This window comes from Lissotriton helveticus, chromosome 5_1 (assembly GCF_964261635.1).
Source record: "Lissotriton helveticus chromosome 5_1, aLisHel1.1, whole genome shotgun sequence".
Classification (NCBI taxonomy): domain Eukaryota; kingdom Metazoa; phylum Chordata; class Amphibia; order Caudata; family Salamandridae; genus Lissotriton; species Lissotriton helveticus.
The window spans coordinates 590,259,197-590,281,717 of record NC_136065.1 but is presented as its reverse complement, the minus strand read 5'-3'; the positions used below and the strand labels follow the sequence as shown (position 1 = coordinate 590,281,717).

At 42.6% G+C, this 22,521-nt stretch overlaps 1 protein-coding gene across 4 annotated transcripts in view; it reads left to right on the top strand.

Moving 5' to 3' along the window:
* The window catches only part of CSGALNACT2 (chondroitin sulfate N-acetylgalactosaminyltransferase 2), a 264,875-nt gene that overhangs the window by 160,888 nt on the left and 81,466 nt on the right, over nucleotides 1-22,521 (top strand). For all 4 annotated transcript variants that reach the window (XM_078642940.1, XM_078642941.1, XM_078642943.1 and 1 more), the window contains exons 3-5: nucleotides 11,906-12,122; nucleotides 12,554-12,655; nucleotides 17,538-17,716. In XM_078642940.1, coding sequence (XP_078499066.1) covers nucleotides 11,906-12,122; nucleotides 12,554-12,655; nucleotides 17,538-17,716 — 498 coding nt within the window. The remainder of the gene's footprint in view (nucleotides 1-11,905; nucleotides 12,123-12,553; nucleotides 12,656-17,537; nucleotides 17,717-22,521) is intronic.

Here is a 22,521-nt window from a genome sequence, read left to right as displayed (position 1 = left end):
TATTTACAGATCATTCTTTGTCTCATTTTTACTGTCTAATAGAGCCTGTGAATTTGGGTGTTGTGGCAGCACTGACTAAAACATGTTTGATAACATGATGGAATACTGATTTATAGGAAAATTCAAACTTTGTGTGCCTTAAAATATTTTCATATTTTAATGTCTGCATTTGTGTCCTTTCTGTTACTGTTTCCCTAATTAAATCCTAATTCTTGCAGAAGTTTTGGTATGAGAAGCAAAATGGTTAGCTTTATGAGGCCTTCATAAGCAGTTTGTAACTTATCATTTCTCTAATTGTTACTCGCGCTCTCATCTGTCTGATGCTTTTGCATAAGATCCGACATGTAGTCCGTATTTACAGTTTGGAGGTGGATGTTAGATGTTCAGGACCAGGTTTCCTTGTGAGCCCCAGTCCATACATCCGTAGCAGACATCTATACTTTCTAAGACTCTCGGGCGACGACTACACGTCTCAAAATATGACTAAATGGTATTAAACTGATTCATGCATTTTGTGATGTATGTGTTTCTGTGTCATATATGTGCAATCATTATTTTCATAAGACGTCCAAAGTTGGATTTCTATAACGTACAGAACGGTTTGTGCAACTGACCAGCTGGTAAATGCTTGATCTCTTGCTTTCAAATTAGTGCATTCTTTGTGATTTTGTAACCTTTCAAAGTCTGACACCCACTATCCCCGCCTAATGAACATGGGTTTGAAGCCGTCGTTGGCATGGTTTTTATTCCTACCACATACCTCCAGTAATGACTAACATATTCCTTGTGTGCAAGCCAACGTTTGATAGATCCTGTCTGAAAGGCGCCCAAACTTGTGTATAACCTCCCCCTGGGTACTGTTTTTCTGGCCCACCAGTGCCTCCTTATGCGATTGTTAAACTTCAAAACTTCAAAATAAATAAAAACTTGTTTCTTGGTGTGTTATCTTATTTAGATTTATGGCGTTTTTCTTCCTTGGACTAGTTCTTTTTCTGGCCCCGTCTTATAAACCCCATAAAGTAGGATGTCGGCTTAGATGCCCTGCCTAAGACAGCTAGTAGTGCAAGTATGCGTTTCGGGCAACATTTTCTTGAAAATGGTCCCCGCCAAGAAGCACCCACTTCTCACTCCACTACATAACCCTGTGGCAAGTTGCCGGGACCCTTGTATTGAATCAGCATGCTACCTCCATTGTGTGCCCAAGACCCTTTGACACGATCGGATAGTGGAAACCATGTCCTTGGCAGAGGAAAACACTTCTGTAGAGCCACAGGTAGACTATATACTCCTCTTCCTATAGATTCAGCGACGACGTGCAAATCTTTATTGAATTTTTATTAAGGTATTGGAGTAATGCCCGACGTTCTTGTCCATGTTACAGGAGCTGAGGAGTTGCAGATCCCCTGTTTTTCAGTTACTTTAAACAGATGTGCACCACTGCTCACAGAGGGCTGAAAGTATGACCACGTCTGCGAGAGGAGAGGATGAAAGCAGATGCTCCCCGTGCGGCGTTTTACAGGCGTGTGACTAGGGAGACAGAGCAGCCTTTCTTCTTAGCTCCACATGACCAGAGAGATTCTCCAGCCAGCTCCTCCCAGTCCGTCCACGCGTCTTCAGAGGGTCTGGCGAGGTCAGGATGTACAACACAACGCAAACTTAAAGGGAGAATTGTATTTTAAATACGAACACTTCAGCAGAGTCGCATCAAACCAAGAATACAACGCTTTTTGAGTAACATTCTTTCATGCAACGTGTGGTAAACCCGTTAAGCTGGCTGGGCTACTGTTGGGAGCAAAATTTCATATGGGAGCAAACAGGAAAATAACTTTATGTAATTTCTTTCTTTTTTACACCTCCACCTGCCCCCCTCCCCCCACCCCTTTAACCTTTTCCCATAGGCGGATCTGCTCAAAGCTCTGCATGCCCATACTTGAGTAACTAGATTGCCAAGTTTAATTCAAATCCGTTCACTGCGTCTAAAATTTAAGGCAAATCAAATTTTTTTTCGTTGTAAAACAATATATTGGGCAGCAGTAAAAAAAAGTACACCTGTCTGAAGCTCATCTAGCAGCCAGAGCGGTTGAACCTTATCGATTTGCGATTAACTAATCCTTCTAGGCGATGGTGCCGATTCTACACATAGGAAAGGGTATAGAGGATGAGTTCATCATACTTCAAAATGAGACATTTTTTCCCCAACCAAACACCCCAACACTTTCACCCTCCCCAGCTCTCAAAAGGGAGAAACCACAGCCGGCCATTCATTCAAATCACAAATAGAGCCCAATGTAGATGAAAACACTTGTCACCCACAATAGCTATCAACCCACCAATACCACCCTTCTCCCGTATATTGTTCCTCCCTCCCCTTAGTCAAACAAACCCAGAAATATCCAGCGGGGAAGGAGAAACATTACCTTGTTCTAATGGAAACACAGGCTGAACCAGAACTACAGAGGGGCGACTGCCACAGCATAAAAAATGTTTTTTGGGCACAACATCTCTTCTAGATTCACATGCTTCGCACATCTTGCCATCTAGTGATTGGGTCTGAAGTGATCCTAGTTTTTCAGCTTGTGACTCGGATGGATATATATATATATATATATATATATATATATATATATCTATATAGATATATAGATATAGATATATATATCTATATAGATATAGATATATATATATCCTACTGGCGGTCGCCAGTAGGTAGTTATAGTTAGGATCGTTTTCCATAGGAAATCCGCAACATTCTATTGGGAATAACTTTGGCGCCGAATGAGGGATCTGCCTGTAATTTTCCTTAACTTTGCCTCGCTGCGCTCCGCTCCTTCCCTGAAAGTTTCGGGGGGATCCGTCAAGCGTAGGCCGAGATAAAAGGGGGGTCCCAAAACGTGTTTTCCCCATGTTAATTTCCATGGGGCGGGTGGACTCACTTTTAGCCCGAACGGCTGAATGGATTTCCACCAAACTTGGCAAAATTGTAGGGACTGGTACCCCGATGTGCCTTTGCTATGTCTCAAGATATATGCTCCAGTGGTTTTTACGAAAATTAACTTTGAAAAAATATATATTGGGCTACATTGGGCTATATATATATGTTAGAGCCCAAATGTAGCCCAATGTAGCCCAAAGATGGCCACCAGAGACAAAAAAAACAAATGTAGCCCAAATATCAGCCAGATGTAGCCCAACTATAGCCCAATGACAGAATGTCCCAGAGTGTTCTAAAGAACAACTAGAGCGCTAACAGTCTTACTTATGACAAAAGTATGGCACACCTGAAGTCATCTTGATTGGAATAAAGTGTTAACACTTAAAACATGTAATTTGCAAAGGAACAAAATGAGGGGGTTCATTTTGCCATAGAAATTATGATTAGTGCTGAAGAAAGAAAAATTAGGGCACATTTTGAGTGACTTCTCAAATCCTCTTATATCTGATATGCAGTCTCCCAAGATGGCCACCAGAGACAAAAGAGCCCAAATGTAGCCCAAATATCAGCCAGATGTAGCCCAACTATAGCCCAATGACAGAATGTCCCAGAGTGTTCTAAAGAACAACTAGAACGCTAACAGTCTTACTTATGACAAAAGTATGGCACACCTGAAGTCATCTTGATTGGAATAAAGTGGTAACACTTAATACATTTAATTTGAAAAGGAACAAAATGAGGGGTTTCATTTTGCCATAGAAATGTTATATATATATATATATATATATATATATTCACTGAAAAAACCATAGGTTTCACACCAGTTATAGTTAGGAATTAGCATTTAAAAAACCTATTAAATTTACTGAAAAAACCATAGGTTTCACACCAGTTATAGTTAGGTGGAAATTTTACTCGCATAAAACCATTGAAATTCCCACGTTATAGTTAGTTGGACTCACTATAACTTGCGCGTGCAATGCACTGCTGATGACGTCACATATTACATCACTCATGACATGGTCAGTGACATCACTCATGACATCACTGATGACATCTCAAATGACATCACTGATGACATCATCCAGTGAATGTGTATCTTTCTGAAAAATAAATATTTTTTATATATGTATATCTAAAGGTTGATGGAAGAATAAATGGGTAAATAAATGTCTAAATGGATGTTTTTTTGTGTAAAATTGATTGGTTAACTAACTACTAAATGTATCTTAGTGAATACATATATGAGCGAGTAATGTTTAAATATTTAAATATCTGTATCTGTGTCTCACTTTGTGTATAAGTGGCTGCATGGGTTGGTGAGTAGCTACATGAGTGTGTATATGGGTTATTAGTTGTTTTTTTGAATATCAGTGTCTGTATGGTTCGGTGGGGGATATTACTTAGAGCACAGATGCATGAATGAGTGACTCACTATTTGTATGTATTTTGAAGACCGCATGTGTGCAAGACTGTATGGGTGGATGATTGTGTGTATGGGTGGGTTAGTGAGTATGTGTTTTTATAATTCATTGTTTAAGAGAGTAAATATGTTTCCGTTTCTGTAGAAGTATGTGTAGTGGTGTGTATATAGCAGTATAATCAAGTAAATGTTTTTTTGATAGTTTATTTGCATGTGTGAATTTGTGTGTGAGTAACTATATGGATGAGTATTAGTGTGTAACAGGATGTATAGGTGTATGAGTACATATGATGAGTAAGTACATGCATGAGTGACTATATAGAACTGTTGGTGAATGAGTGGATGTGTATGTAGATGTTGGAATTACCTAATAAGTTGTTGTAATTGGTATTGGTTTCTCCTTTTTTAAGAAAATGTTAGTTTCTATTTTTGAATGTGTGTGTCAAAGGTTATTTTATGCTGATAGGAGGTCTGCCACTTTGTCACAAGGATGTTGTCATCAGTGATGTCATTTGAGATGTCATCAGTGATGTCATCAGTGATGTCACTGACCATGTCATGAGTGATGTAATATGTGAGGTCATCAGCAGTGCATTGCACGCGCAAGTTATAGTGAGTCCAACTAACAATAACGTGGGAATTTCAATGGTTTTATGCGAGTAAAATTTCCACCTAACTATAACTGGTGTGAAACCTATTGTTTTTTCAGTGAATGTATGTATGTATGTATGTATGTATGTATATATATATATGTATGTATGTATTTAATGATTTGCCTACTGGCAGTAGATGAGTGGCTGCATCAGTGACTGGTGGCTGTATGAGTGGCTCTATGGGTGTGTGCCGGGGTGTGTGTTTGTATGGGTAAGTGATTGGTAAGTTACATGGACAATTATAGTTAAGAAATATAATTTAAAAAAACCTTAGAAATTTATTGAAAAAAACAAAAGTTAGAAGGAAGTTATAGGTAGGCTCCGATGTCACGCATACAAAACCATTACAATTCAGCAGTTATAGTTACCTGAGCTAACTATAACTTACTCCCCGCAATGCACTGCTTATGACTTCACATATTTCATCACGCATGACATGGTCAGTGAAACCACTGACGTTAACCCTTGCAACCTTGGTCTTTATACATATATATATATGTATATATACGCTCTCCAGTCCCACCCTACGATGCCTGCCGAACTCACGGCGGGTGCCTTTCCGTTACGTGAAGGTGGTTCACTTTAAAACATAAAAATCCAGACAATACGGGGCACTCCCGAGGTGTCGTTTCCATTATTTATTCCGGGCAGATGCGTTTCGGCAGAATACCTTCCTCAATGCCTCTTAGAATAAAATGGCCCCCAGTAAGTAGTTCATTTCAAATAGCACATATCAACCATAGACATTGGTCAGTTCACAATTATAGTCAAAAGAGGACTTCACTTTCTCTCCACACTATTCGTAGATTTTGTTTGCCATGATGGAATAGGACAGTTGGGCATCCTATATATTAAATCTTTCAAGGATATTGATGTCCCTTTTCATAATTACATCACAGATATGAGGTGCCCATTACTGGCCCCACAAATATGTAAACCATAATCAAATTTTTGCAGTTCTCATAATGGTATTCCAAATTAACTGCTTTCTCTGACACCTCTCGCCTGCCGCTGGCTGTTGAAAATAAGATGTATCAGCAGGCATCCGACAAATGACAGAACAGCCTTAAATTTGGATAATTTACGACCCATGGTCGACTGAATAATCAAACAGTGGCGGTTCAGGCAATGTGGCAAGTCATACAAACGCTCTGCTGCTCCAGTCCCACCTTACTATGCCTGCCGAACTGACGGCGGGTGCCTTTCCGTTACATGAAGGTGGTTCATGTTAAAACATCAAGCTCCAGAAAATACGGGGCACTCATGAGGTGTCGCATCCATTATTTATTCAGGGCAGATGCGTTTTGGCAGAATGCCTTCCTCAATGCCTCTTAGAATAAAATGGCACCCGGTAAGTAGTTCATTTCAAATAGCACATATCAACCATAGATATTGGTCAGTTCACAATTATAGTCAAAAGAGGACTCCACTCTGCACAACACTAGCACAGCATGTTCGAGAGCCCAGACTTGCTACACGGTTAGACAGAACTTGAGCACTCTGGCTGCATCTGCGTTGTAGGCCAAGGCCACTAGACCACAGATTGGAAGCAGAGTGGCTGCATGCACAGAGAGGGAACCACGTCTTGCCTAAACGTAGGCAACTGAGGCTCTCCTCGTACACAGGACAGGAATACAAGGCTGCTGGATATGCTTCAATGGGAGCAACACATACTTTTGCAATACTTTTGCAATACCCACTACACCACCAGATGTAAAAGATATGAAACAAAGTACACAATTGACTTGTGAGTGACATTAGGGACTGTGCCTGCCTGTGCCTGATTTAAGCCTTTTGCCATAACCAGTACTGATATCTTTCATTGGGTTGGCAGTTCCCAATCTACACCGAGCCACCCCGGTGCGCCGACAAACCTGGCCGGGGGCACCTCAAGCAGATGCGCATCAAGCACACAGTTTGGGAACCAGGTTGATATCTCACAAAAGGTGCCAGTGAGAATTGTTTCTTTCATCCCCCACCCATCTCCCCCTCCACTTGGTTACTAGGAGTGGCCCATAAATTTAATTTAGCCAAGCCCGCAGCTATCCCCCACTCAACCCTTACTCAACCCCTTGACTTTCAGGCCTTCATGTCCCAGGCCGGGCGCCCTACACAGGGCGGGATCTGTTGACAGAGAGTTCAGGCTTGAAGTCCACGGCTCAGCCTGTTAGTTATCCTCCTGTTGGTGATCCGTCCTCACATGTGGGAGTCCAGCCCAAGCTCCAGTCCAGGTTTCCTTTCCTCCAGAGTGCTCCGTATGGAGGCTCCTTTGCTGCCACCCTTGTTTCTGGACTTGGTGAGCAGCGGCTCCAGCTGGTTTGGGATTCCACCCTGTGCTCTTCCGGTGAATTGCACGCCTCTGCTTTTTCTTTCTTATTCTATTGCGCCTCTTGATGCCACGTGCTTCCAACGCGTTGCGTTTCCCATCTGCTGAATGTGGAGTATGTCTCACGTGCGGTTTAATTAGATCTTTAGATACTGGGTCGTTGGGAATTTTCCATTGATACTGAGGGGTCTGGATGACTGTTTTAGAAAGTCACCACAGAAAAGCAGTATTTTTTTATCATGTGCATGTGATATGAGGCTCAAATACTTCAAACAAGTGTGTATAAGTAGCCTCAAAGCCTCCACACCCATTGCCTGTCAGCATTTTAAATTTTTGAAACGGTTGACTTGATAAAAAGTAAGTGGGCTTTTCATTTGCCAACCCACTAACTTCCATTAGAGTCAAGAAAGGGGATAGGCGAAGGATGGAAGATGTTCTAGTCGTTGCGGAGCACGTTTGGTTTCAGCCTCGTAGATGGAGTGTTCAACTCAAATAGGGTTAGTTAGTCTGTGTGCCTCGTAGTGTTCATTGCAACCCCACGTCTGTTATGCTCCAACATGTCATGCTTCTCATTTCTATATTTCTAAGTCTTTTCTTGGGTCCTACCCTGCACCTCCTGTTTCAGTCATTTAGCCCCCCCCCCCTCCTCCCCACTGAGGCAGAGCCTGTAGGATTGCCCACTGTTGCCCCGTCTGAAACTTCTGAACTAAAATGGCTTCTCTCCACGACCTTCATCAATCACGGATACGATTTTGTCACATTGGTCCAGGGCAGTGTGTATACCAAATTTAGTCCATTACATTAGACCTTTCTGGTTTCTTGGGTGACTTGGGTTTTATCCTCCCAAGGAATAACAAGGATACAACATGAGGTTCTGCACAAATTCGTATGTACAGCATTTCTTATCGGAATACTTCTGTAACAGTACATTTTGTAAAAAGTCAAGTGTCCATTCCCTTAACCTCCTGTCAGTTCGTACTTTGACATTCTTTTTTCTTGCTCAACAAGGGCACATATACAAACAGAAAGAATAAAGCCTGACTCATAATTCAGCTTTAGGCAATGTTTTAAACAAAAATAGTTGAAAAAATTCTATATGCAGACCTCAGTGCTGTTTTGTTTCTGACTTGACTAATTAAAGTTTTTTATTAAACAACTGTTATATGTTTATTTTGTTATATCTATGATTATGATACCTTCTTTGGCTACAAAACTTACTTTGGCTACATGCCAATTATTTTCTGGGACAAAAATGGAAGTACTCATGAGGCCTGGCTTACATTCCTCCACCTGCCATAAAAGTAACATAATGGGGAACCACGGCCAAGGGAGCTGCGGGTCGAAAAAAATTGGAAGCCACTTGCTTAGGAGAATCAAGCTGGTTGAATATAGTTCGACTCTGCTTATGAGAAACGTGGCATTTGTGATTCGATTGATTGCTATTTGATGGTTTTTAAATTGTTGTTGGATTCCCATCTGTTCAGTGACTCTCTTTAACCCCTTCGCCGCGGGGGTAATTCCCTCACTGCGCGGGGGGGGGGGGCAGCGCCGCGGTACTCGTAACGAGCCCAGCTCGTCATAAGTCACAGTAGAGCTGTGCTCATGCTGAGCTGGGCTCGTCATGACTCCGCCCACTGATCAGACCCCCCAGGATATAGCAGCATGGATTAGCAAATTCAGCGGCACAAAAATGGAAATTTAGCGGCACAAATATGGAAATTTACCGGCAATTTTACGGCATTTTATTTGGTCATTTTTCCTACAACAAACACAGATATCTTAGTTTGTTTTAGTTATTTAACAACATGAAGCTCTGCATATTTGGTTTATTTACAATGTAGACACTTTGTTTGGCCTAGACACAGCTGTAGCTAATAAGACTCCTGTTTAAATAAAAAAAAAATCGTAATAGAAATAAATACATATATATCCAAAGAGTGACTTTCAGGCCCTCTCCATCTATTGATCTTTTCAAATGTCATTCACGTTTCTTCCCCGCCCACCTATAGAATAGGGCCTGAGACACTGCCCTTTTAACCATTGCCTAACTGCGTTATCAGTGAAGGCATTTTGCTCCAGCACATGTCTATATCTGCCTAGAAAGAAGTCTGCATAGCAGAGGAGCCACCACTGTAATTGGTATCACTTACTGCAACAGCTTTTGTTTCATGACTTGTGGGAAGGCATTTCATCCTCTATACTGGAAAAATGTTTTATGATATCACTACTGTTTGGGTTCATCATTTTTGACTGATGTAATCTGCTTGCTCTCTGATCTTTTAAGCGCTAAATGAGAAGCAGAGTTGTTGTATGAGCCAAAATATTTGGCTAGCACTGCTGCATTTTGCGCATGATTGTTAAAGGTGAGAGATAACACAATATTTTGTAAAGTAACCAAAATTTTTGAAGACTTTCAAAATACAGAGGCAGATCGGGTGTGTTTGTGTTTTTGCCTGTGTGTATGTAAAAATTCTGCGTTAATTGCGACAGACATCTCACCATACCTACCAAATTCCATGGTTGCCACATTCACAATATGTGCCCTTCTACTTGATATTGTGGATGACTCTGCGTTGCCACAGGTGTCACTGTCTTTCTGTCACAAGCAAAACCATTCAGGTGTGTCTAATCGTATTCAATTTGCCCTCCCTCTTCGTCTGTAACCAATCATAATAAACACACAAACAACCTTCACTACTCACTACAAAACAAGCTCTTGATCGGGGGCCAAGTAGAACCACGCTCTAACTAATGTTGGGTCAACGCTAACTACTGTTGGGTCAACGGTTGCCTTACTAAGCCTTTAGACCCTCAGTCAAAGACAACCTGTCCTGCTTATCAAACTTCTGCGTACTGCCTTAAATTTGCTTTGCTGTCTTTTCTCCAGCGTGTGACGTGAACACCCAATATTTAGTCTGGCTTGGTTATCCCTATCTCCTACATTTCCCCTTTTAAAGATGCGTACCTCTTGCCTTCCTTCTCTCACGTCTTCTCTGCTTCGGGTCTGTTGCTGGATGGATTGCATGAAGCGGGCCATGTTTATTGGCGGGGGAAAGGAAAGATCTAGGGTCTCCGGTTAAAGGGAGCAAGTCAGAGGACCTGTCAACGGTGACCGCAACAACTATAAATCACTTTAAATTATGGTGACAAGCACAGGGGGTGCACTGATTTTAAATATTTTATGTTGTGTATTAAAGGCTGGGGATGGAGACACACTGGGCATGTCTGGATTTCGCGGGCTTTTTTTTTTTCTCACAGGCACTTATGTAAAAATCGCGGCATTTTTACAAAAGTGCCGATTTCGCTGCAAATCTGGAGGGTCTGACTGATTAATTCTCCCGCACAGGCGGGGAATCAATGGCGCGTGTGCGGGCCGCGACCGTTATGATGAGCCCAGCTTGTCATGAGCACAGCTCCACTGTGACTCATGACGAGCTGGGCTCGTCATGAGCATTTAACCCCTTGAACGCTCATGACGAGCTCAGCTCGTCATGAGCAACGGCGCTCCGGTGCTCATGACGAGGTGAGCTCGTCATGACCGCGGCCGTTCCGTGGAACGCTCGCATGCTGGGCTGATTCCCCTGCAGTGCTGAGCGTTCCATTGGAACGGGTGTGGCCATGACGAGCTCAGCTCGTCATGAGCACCGGAGCGCCGTAGCTCATGACGAGCTGACCTCGTCATGAGCACCGGGGCGCTGTACGCGCCCCCCAGCACAGCGGGGAAACAGCCCCGCACGGAAGGGGTTAAAGGATGATAGCTCACTTACTGTGCTTCAAATCAGGGCCGTAGCTTCGGGGGAGTGGGTGTTTGGGGTGTTACACCCCCTTAATAAATGTCTTTCCTGGATAATATTTGGGTGCATGTGCTTTCAGTCTGGTGTGGTGTGGTGTGGTGTCTGTCGGATTTCACCAGTAATTTTACAAGCACACAAACAAAAAAGCACACATACACTCCCTTGCTGTTTTGAAAGTCTCCAAAAATGTGGCTATTTTACAAACTATTGTGTTTCTCTCACTTAGTACACCTACCAGTCCACATTCGTCTCCCTTATCACTACCACTTTATAACCATTCAGGCAACCTGCTTGTTGTATAATGTATTTTAACATTATATGCTAGCATGATTGCTGGGAAATCTGAATCTCACCCCCCAACCCCCCAAAAACTAATCTTACTGACCAGACCAAGCTATGCCCCTGCTTTATATGTAGGCTGAAGCTTTTTAAAGTGTTTTTAAAAAGTGTTAAATGGAGCAAGAGTGATATTTTTTCCTTTATGGGTAAAAAAAATGATTACATCTAAAACAGGTCTGCTGTTTTAGTTCCACCTATTAAAGCGTACTAGTAACTCTAGAACTATCATTTGACCCTTTAGAAGAAGCAAGTTATGAACAGACACTTAACATCTGGCTTGACCTGCCCCGATTGAAACTGAATATCCAGCTTTTATGCCAAAACCAGTTGTGCATCTTGCTTTCCGGTCTATTGAGATCTCAAAATACTGTGTCTTGTTTCTGCGATAGTGTTTTCCTTTTCATGTCTGGTAACTTCCTTCTTTGTATTTTTCCATAGGCTACTACCGCACCGAGAAGGACAAGGGCACTCACTACGAGCTCTATTACAAAAAAGGAGACCGCTTGGAGTACAGGCACGTCACTCTCTTTAGGCCCTTTGGACCCCTGATGAAAGTGAGAAGTGAAACCCTGGACACTTCGAGATCCCTCATTAATATTATTGTACCACTGTCTGGAAGGACTGAGGTCTTTTCCCAATTCATGCAAAACTTCAGGTGAGCGAGATTAGCCTTGACTTTTGATTGCAAGTTCATAAGATGCATATGACTAGAGGTGTTGTGATGCGTCTTGGGACGTCACGTGTGATCATGTGTTTATATTTTTGCCTGAATTTTGCAGTTTAACCCTATCGCTGCTACCGTCGGCCCTCGCGCGAGCTACCTCCCTGGTGCTGCGCGGCCGCACCCGTTTCTTCGTACGTTCAGCACTGGCGCTGAATGTTCGAAGCAGTAAACGGGTTAAGAAATCACAGAGGCTGCTATTTGCTACACACACATACGTTAGTTCGCCATGGTTTAAAAAAATATTCTGGTTTATGTGTGGGCTTGTGATATGTAGACCCTTTATTTTTGTTTCCTAGAAGACATGCTTGTATGATGTATTTGACCTGCACTCAGTGTAACATTGACTGTTCTATGTTTTTTAGGGATGTGTGCATTCATCAGGACAAAAGGATCCACCTCACTGTGGTGTACTTTGGGAAGGAAGGCCTTTCCGCGGTCAGGTCCATCCTTGAAACTGTGGCCAGGTAGGTACAACTGAGCCAGGGCCTTATGGGGTCCATTAATCGAGAGGACAGTTTATTACACCATCAGTTCCCATCCAGTGAGTATACAGGGAAAGGAGTAGGCATTCCCTTTCTTTGCAAAGCAGTGGTTTAACTGTTAACATTGCATTCTGGGACTTTTTATTTTACAGTACTGTGAACTGTTATTACAGTCTACTTTGATTTCTTCACAGCACAGTTTGTGGAACACATTTGTATTATTTTCAGATCAAATACACCATGCTACTGCACACATTATCATCTCTTATTTAGGAACATCAAGGTTGGCCCCTTGTGATTGACTCTAGGATAATACTTAGGAATGTGTATGGGAGTTTCTCTTTCATCTACATCTGCAGCACCCTCTGCTCCACAACCTTGCATTAACACTATCTTTTCTGTACACAAAATTTCCACTGCACCATCACCATCATATAGCTAAGGTAGCGCATATGCCTCTTACTGCATACTATTTTTTTGTTTTTGCAATCCTTACTTTTGATTTGCCTACATTGTGGTGCACTGCTCAACCACCTTGAAATATCTGCACTGTCTGCCTCAAAAGCCACCTGCACTACTTGCCACTTAAGCCCTAAGCAGTATATGTTCTCATGTGCTCTACGGTGCACTACTAACATTATCAACTCCTGTGCCCTCACATACTTAAGCTATATGCATTACCACATACACCCATACTGCTATATACACCCCCCAAACCTATCTGTGTTTCTGCCGGCATGACCACCACTACAACCTATGCAGCCTACACGTTACACTAGATATTCTGTATAACATATCTGCTCCCTACATGTGTTACATCTCTATCTACAACCTCCTCACCGTACACCCTTACTTTGTTGCCCCACTTCCGTTACTTATCCTCATACTACACTACCATAATACATTCATTTCCATATTAATCTGTTCCGTTTAAATATGTAATAAAAGAAAGTTCTTCATTTTTACATTTTCTAATTACAAACATTTCAGCAGTATTTTAAAAGTCACCTGAATTTAACAAAGGTTTGCTTAAACTTCTCCTTGTGTTTCATTGGATAATTGTTATTTCAAGATGGTTGTCAGATCAGTGGAGCTGCGGTCAGTACTAATAATTCAGGGTTGTCATTCAAACCTTTTTTCAATGTCTGCAACACCAAGTTGATTGTGTGCAGGATTTATTAATGATGAAGTGGCCAACACCGTTCCCGTGCTGCACTGCATGTCTCGTTTGGAACAAGAAATGGGATGATTTTGCTGAGAACACGTAGAATGTGTTTCAAATTCTAAATAAAGTGAGCAGTCTAGTGAATACCATCATGCAAGAAAAGAGAGCCTTTCTGATGGATATCCTCCAGCTGCTAGAGGGGATCCTGAAACATTTTCCTCAGCAGCAGCTCTCCAGCCTCACCAGGTGGTGCCATGCTGCTCTAGCCACAACTCCGCCCGCCCTTGAAGGGTTGACATCATAATATAAGGGGTGCTAATATGGGTGCTAGTATCATTTCCTGTTTTTCCACTTTTCGATTGGAACAGGATCTCCTCATGGGTATTCACCAATAACATTTCTCACCTTTCAAAAGCGGCAAGGTCAAATATTTCCTCTTAAGACTTATGCCCTGTTGCAGATACTGTAAGGTGATGCCCTTGTCAAACCCACATACTATAATAATGTGAGATCTTGGTTCTAAAGAAAGTTCCTTGGCTTGCTACTTGATACATCTGAAGGGCATGAGAAGGAGATGGACTAGCTGTTTCTGGTCCGTGCCTTCGGTATAAACCAAAGCACTCCCCTCCACCTTTCAGGTGAGTCCTAAAACAGGCAACGTTCTCCCAAACAATCTCCATACAAAAACAAAGTGCTATTGGACGTAAGCATTTTCTTCCTTGCGTAAACTGTCCCGGGCACAGGACCGTAGGGGTCCAGTCGCCATTCCCCTGTACTGGGCTCTTCTTTGTTGTTGAAGCCATCCTCACATTAAAAAAGAGTATTTTGGTGGCTCCAAGAAAACGCCCCCTGATTCCATGGCCCCACCTACTTTGTACCTAAACGAAGAAGCCTTTGACCTCCAAAGTGCCACCCACTTGTGTTTAGCACTGGGTCCTACAGCACCCCTGTCCTCAGAGCAGATATCGGCGTTTACTTCAAAACCCTTATAGTCAATATGTAGTATCCAAGCAGCAAACAGAAATGTTCGGTCCTGGTTTTACAATAAACCTTTGGTACAACACCTCCCTAGGGCCTAGATCTTTCCCTGCACAAATTAAATGCTTGGATCGGGCTCTGATGTTCTAGCCATGCCCCTAAGAGATTATGGCCGTGCTGACGATGACGATGACGATGACGATGACGATGACGATGATGATGATGATGATGATGATGATGATGATGATGATGATGATAGGTTATGTTTCATGATATCCTCGATTAATCTGCATTACTCTGTCCCACCTCCTGGAGAGATGTTGCTCTGGAACTCCTTCATAAGGTGAGGAATCTGTGGGAAGAAATATCCCATCAGAAGAAAGTTACTTACCTTTGGTAACACTATTTCTGTTCAATACTATAGTTCCCTGCAGTTTCCTTACTACCACTCTTTCTCCACTGATGAATGCCATCATCAGTGAGAACCGATGGTATGCAAATATTTCATATAATGAATTTGTTACCTTTATTGATTCTTACTCTGTTCCGCTCCACACACCTTGTTGGTGTGTGGGAAAAGTAGCAGGAACTGATGCCAGTGTACCAGGTTCTGTCTTGCTTGTCCTGATGTCATCACATCTTTGTTGGCTGGAATGCGGCCGAAATTGCATGGCACACCTGTTGAGGATGGAGAACTGTTGTGGGGGGGGGGAAACGTTTCCAGATCCATTGTTTCACCTGGAAGATATTCATATGGTGAGGAATCTTCAGGTTGATCTAGTAAACACCAAAAATGCCACCAGAGAAAGCAACAAACACAGTTCATGGACAGAATGTAGAACAATGTCATACATTCACCCCAGTACAAGGATCTGGGCCTAAATCCATCGTTTTTTTGCACTCCACACCACCCTGGGTTAGACACTGGCTATATGCAAATCAGCTCTGACCCTGTGCCTCATGGGAACAGTCCAGTCCGAACTACCAAGCCATGTCTTTCCCAGACCGAAATCAAGCATCCAAGGACCGGTTTCTGGCTATCAGCCTTCATTCAGCCTGGATAGCTTTATTCCAGTGGTGTGGAGAGCCTGGGACTCACGTCTGAGCATACCCAGCCCACTCGGGGTGAAAATTGCAAAAAACAGTTGATGGACAGAATGTAGAACAATGTCATACATTCACCCCAGTACAAGGATCTGGGCCTAAATCCATCTTTTTTTGCACTCCACACCACCCTGGGTTAGACACTGGCTATATGCAAATCAGCTCTGACCCTGTGCCTCATGGGAACAGTCCAGTCCGAACTACCAAGCCATGTCTTTCCCAGACCGAAATCAAGCATCCAAGGACCGGTTTCTGGCTATCAGCCTTCATTCAGCCTGGATAGCTTGACTCCAGTGGTGTGGAGAGCCTGGGACTCACGTCTGAGCATACCCAGCCCACTCGGGGTGAAAATTGCAAAAAACAGTTGATGGACAGAATGTAGAACAATGTCAGATCCTTGTACTGGGGTGAATGTATGACATTGTTCTACATTCTGTCCATCAACTGTGTTTTTTGCAAAAACCAGAGAAAGCAAGGCATTTTTTCAGGGTTCTTCACCTTTCAGTGCTTGACTTCTCACAGTTGCATTTATAACTTCACCCTTGCATTCCAAACTATGTTCAGTCCTAAAATACACTTCTCTTGTTACTCGGCCCCTATGGATTTAGTACTGTACTGTACTGGACAGAACTATAAACACTTTATTCCTGTCACACATGTGTTTAATATAGGTTTGTGCAAATTGTGTTTAATTTCCTTTTGCCTAATTGTGCAAAATTTCATAAAATGCAATTCTCGCATTTTGCATTATTTTTTTATGCAAAATGCATCCTTGCGTCTGTTTTTGGTGAAAGGATGTCCTTTATACTAACAAGGGGTTGTTTGTATTGTTCTTGTGGTCTTGTGACTGAATTTCACCTAAGCGAACCTCACTTATGTCAAGTGATGTGAAAATCTTAATGTGAAAAGCAAGCTGGAAATTATGCCAAATACACTGGTGTGATTAACATTTTGCAAGGGTCTCCTAATAGACCAAAAATTCAGCTTTTATAGTAGGCACCCCTTCCTAGTAGATAATGATTTTAACGGTTGAACTTTGAGCAGGTAGAGAACAATCAAAGTTTAAGGCATTCTAGATGGATTTTTGGGGGATGTTTTCCGAGGCTGACATTTTTTGCGTAAAATAATTATTTTACCACAACCAAGGTAGCTGGGCATTGCACTCTTATTCTAGAGAAAAAGATGAAGAGGGTTTTGTCACACCTGATTCAACATAATTTTACTTAATCGTATTGTAGTAAACTTTGAACCTAGCCTTAAATGTGCATGGTACGTCAATTTGAAATATGCCTTTGTTGCTGTCACGTGAATGCATAAACCTAGATTTATTTTTTCTTCTAAATGTTCACTTAACAAATATTAAAAAATAAGACTGCTCCTGAAACGGAGGCACATTTGAGAGCATGGGCTCTCTGCAATTGTTTTCCAAGAGGGTATGCTTTCGACTAGCTTGTTTACCTTACATCTGAAGAACCTTAAAATATGGCGAAAGCTTTCCCTCCTCAAATGCTGGGCAGATGATTAAGGTATAACCACAGTTACTAGTTTGCGCTGTTGTACAGAAATGGGGAGTGCTTATAATCTGGAATAAATTTCATTGTGTCCATTTCTGTGCAGCAAAACAAGTTTTCGCAACTACACGCTCATCTCACTGAACGAAGAGTTCAACCGAGGCCGTGGGCTGGAAGTGGGAGCTCGTGCCTGGGCGAAAGGGGAAGTCCTGATGTTCTTCTGTGATGTGGATGTTTATTTCACTTCGGAGTTTCTTCACAGCTGCAGACTCAACAGTGAGCCGGGTAAGTGCCCGGGTAATATGGTTCATGTTCTGTGAAGTTAAGGTGTCTAGAAGGCTAGTAAAGTTGAATAAAGGCGAAAGACAAAAGAGTTGTCATCAGAGTTCCCAGCTTACGTGGTGCCTGGGTAGAAAAGTAGTGATCACTCAGGAAATCTTTGGATGAATTGATGTCTTTTAAGTGTTTTGATTACAAAGTAAGAAACACTCTTGAGTACCTAGGATAAAGCGTCCTGGCATGTTGTGGACCCTGTAAATCATTGGTTTGAAAAGCACTCTCACATCTGGCAACACGTAAGAGCTCTGTTTTTAGGTCTGTCATTGTTCAAGCCCCTTTGAGTTTGTTAAAATTATATTTCTAATCTGCTTAATTGTATTGGGTTTCGGCCGCCCTCTTCATGCAGCGGTCTGTTGTTGTCATTCATGTTTTAGTGCCATCCTCTACAGCAAGTAGCATTGGGCAGTGGTTAAGTCAACTTCAGCCATTTGTTAACTTCACTCTGAGTGTCGGAATTCTGCTTTTTCACAAGAGCACATCTATACACAAAGTAGTTATTTTCAGAGCAAGGGAGTCACTATGGCAATGTGTGCTTTTTGAACCCCCCCAAAATATTATTTACTTTTAGGCAATTTTGTTAGAATATTGGCAAGTGCTCTGCAACTCCAAGTTGCACATAAATCATAACAAAACAAAAGAAGAATTTACAAAGTCGAAAGGTTGGCAGCCAACATCAGACTTGTTAGCTTTGCCAATGCTTGTCTCAATGGTGAATAGGCTAGCTCAACTGCATCCGTGGTCAAGAGCATTGAGGAGGTGTTTAATTTTCAAATAATGAGTGCCGGAAACGAGTGTTTTGCTCTGAAGCCTGTGGCTGGCACTGAGAATAACTGGTCTGCCGAATCCCAAGGCTGTGTAGTCTTGCTTCTTCTCGTGCCTCTTTCTTACACCACCAGACACTTCCTACCACTTTATCTCACACTTGCAGGTTCTGTTTCATCCCTGATTTCTTCCTTTGTCACTGTTTTCTGTCTTTCTCCTCCTCCCTCTTTCTCATTTTGTGTTTTTCTCTCTCTTTCTCATTATGTGTTCTTCTCTCACTCGTTCTCTGGGTGAACATCTGATAGGGAAAAGTTAAGGGTCTGTCCACAAAAATAACTGCCGGTGTGCCACACCTGCAACCACTGGCTCAAATTAGGGACTGACTTGGGATGATTGTTTTGAAATAGATATATTGATCAAGACAGACAATGGATGGCTGCAGTGTGAGTTTAATGTAACCTTGTTTCAAGATTCTTTGTGGATATTTGAGGGCTATGTTTTATCTGAGCAGGTCTGTTGGCTGACTTACTTAAGTCTGGTATTCCTTGCATACATTCTTCTAAAGCACCACGAGGTTAGAATTTTGCATGTCATAGAACAGATCTCCTAGAACATTGTGAAATACATTGCACCAATGTCATAAATTGCCATTGAATAATATTTGGATCTATTGCATAGACCTACTCCAATGCAGTGATTCTCAAAGTACGGCCCTTGGGGATCTTGCGGCCCTCCTGATACTTGCATGCAGCCTCCTGGTGAACAGCAGCACTGGGCTGCTGTTTACCTAATTGAGTACTAACACTCAGAAAGAAGTTGAACCAGGTGCCAGGCATTTTTGCACATTTTCTGAAAGTAAAGAAAAACAAGTAAAGAAGTTGCGCAGCTCTAATTAAAACTTTGGAACACCTTTAATTTTTAAAGACCTCTTACAACAAACAAATGTAATAAAATATTTTCAAAATTCAAAAAAGCTGTTTCATTGCAAAGCAAAAGTCTTTCAACTTTGTACATGAGATTATATTACTACATTGAGCAGGAATTTTCAAAAGTAATAGTTTCTAAACATGAACATAGAAACCGTCATGCCTCTGCTCCTACCCTGACAAAAATTTCCTATGGTGAATCAAGAGGCAAGTCAGTTGTCATGTGTATCCTCTGTCTTGGATGGGTTTTTATTATACATTGAAAACATTATAGATAAATAAATCAAACATGAGAGGTTTTGTACAATGCGCATCCTGAACTCATGTATTGCAAGGTGCTCTCATACGTGTTAATGAAGAAAACCGAGGCAAAGTGAAATAAAATAATTGCCTAGTATCAACAACTTGGTCAAGTTGGGAATCTGGGACTGTTCTCAGGTTTATTGGTTTCCATTGTGCAATTCAGCAATTAGGTGAGTACATCTTTCCCTTTCTAGTTTTACATAAACAATAATGTTTTATCTTTAATTTTTGTCCCACAAGGTTAGGGTGTGGATTACTGACAGAAGCTATATGAAGGCTAGGCTTGTTTTGGGTTCAAGGGTCCAAGATAACCTCTAGCTGAGCCACAGCGAGGCATGTGGCGCAAGGTTTACTCGAGTCTTCAGTGGCTCACCAACCACCATACTATAATGGCAATTAAGGGAACAAAGGCTTAGAAAGGGTCTGATTTGACCATCATCTAACAATTTGTCAAAGTACCAGCACCACAGTGCAGGACTCCTTGTTTCAAGATTCATAACGTTCTCACGACACCATATTTTAGTGATTGTACTAGGAGACTGGGTGTTCTCTCCTGGTTTACAGTCCTGTTTTCTTATGACATGCTTACTACCAGTGTTTAGTTTGATTTACATTTTACTCTCTCAGTTAAAAAAAAAAAAAGGAGCAGAGAAGAAAAAGATTGATAGTGATTTACCAAAGAGCGCACAGTTGGTCTCAAGGGGAAGCAAAGATGAATTAACAGATGCCTGTAGTTCCATAATTTCCATCTTGCTTATTGCCTCTGGGTCTCCTACCTAGCGGACTGCAACAGCCTACTAAATGCATTAGCTGAGAGAGTCTGTGAACAATCTATTTTGTACCTGATTGATCCCTCTGGAGTGCCTTTGGGCCCCAAGGATCCAAGGTAGCTGCAAGTCAGAGCCCTGTTGGCGGATCCTTCCTCGACGCTGACTGTGCCACTTGACTTTCTGTCGAGGTTGCGCCCCTCCTCGACTGAATCCTTATGGATTCAGAGGCTCAACTCCCACCAAGAATGCAACACAGTGACTACTCAGATCTGGAAATATACCCCTAACATGATGAAGAATGCTGATGATGAGGATGGTGGCTGGACTGGGGATTTCTATGGCGATGGAAATGTGTTTGCTGATCTTGAGGATGCCCGTGGCCTGGACACATCACCAGACACTGATCCTCCCTAAATCAGGCTATGTCTACACTACAGAAGACTCCTCATATGCTGCAGTGTATGGAAGGATGGCGGGATCCTGGACCTTAACTTGCCTATGCAGGAAGTTTAAACATATGTCATGACTGGTTTTGAATCCATCCACAAACCTCTCCTGCTATTTAATTAGGCCCTCACTGAAGTGCTTTTGGGCACTGGCGCAAATCCAGGATCTTGCCCTCTAGTCAACAGACAAGTGGCATGATGACATATCCCTGCTCTCGAGCACCCTCATTTTTTGGTCCAGTGCCTTAGCCCAAAGAGCTTAGTAGTACAACCAGCCTCCAGCCACCTGAATTTAAGCTGTTACTGTCCTCAGCAGAGAATCTAAACAGATGGAGACATTCCGAAAATTAGTATTCTCGAGTACCAGTCTTGTCCTGCTATCCTTCAACACCTCCTGGATCAGGACTTGCATACATTGTAGGACAGGGTCGCAGACATCTCGCGGCTGTCCCAGAAGACCTCAGACCAACTTCATAATGTCTAATCTTGGATGGCCAAGATGCAGCGAAGTACACCATTTGCTCAGGGCTGGACATGACCGACTGTCGGGTTAGGGCAGTCAGGTCCAGTGTGGTGCTTCAGCACCACACCTGTATTCGCTCCATGAGCTTGTCATTGGACATGCAGCAGTCCTTTATGAATATTCCCTTTGATGGCTCGAAACTGTTTGGACCAAAGGCTGACTCGCCCTGGAGAATTTTAAGCAGAGCAAAACCACCACTCACTCTCCAGGCCTGTTCAACAGTTTCCACATCAGCAACTCCCCATTCGAGGCTTTAGAAGGGGATATCAGCAAAGGTATGTCATTACCTGCTTTGGCAGCAACTGTCCTTTTGGGGGTGAGTCCATAGAGCAGGCCGACTGCATTCTGGCCCCCAGGGGCAACATGCTATCCAAACTCTGACCTCTTCTACTACAGCCACTGCAAAAAATACTTTACTTTTTTCTTGGCTGCACACAATTAAACGTTAGGAGGTCGGATCACTTTATACCTTCCCAAATGGCGGAACATCACATCAGCTGATTGGTGCTCCAGATTGTGGAACATGGATTTACCTTAATCTTCATGTTCAATACTGAGATATTCCACCCACACCGCAATACCTCTCCGGGGACCACTTGTCCATACTCCCCAGAGCCGTTTAGGCTTTCTTCAGCAAAGGATCAATAGAGCGGGTACCAGAATCAGTGATCAGGACTTGTTATTCTGGTGTCAGGAAAAGACGAAGACCTTCACCCCATCCTAGATCTTCACCAGCTGAACTTTATTCGCTCGAAGAACAAGTTCAAAATGCGCTCCCTGGCCCAAGTCCTGTCTGCCCTAGATCCATTAGATTGTATGGCCACGCTGGACATTCAGGATACATACTTCCACGTTTCCGTCCTGCAGGCCCACCTATGTTACCCACCGTTTCAGGTAGGCCGCAAGTACTTTCAGTTCTCTGTGCTCCCCTTTGGTCTTACCAGTGCACCTCGGGTGTTTACAAAGGTGATGGTGGTGGTCGCATCTCATCTGAGGAGTTTGGGAATACTGGTCCCGTACC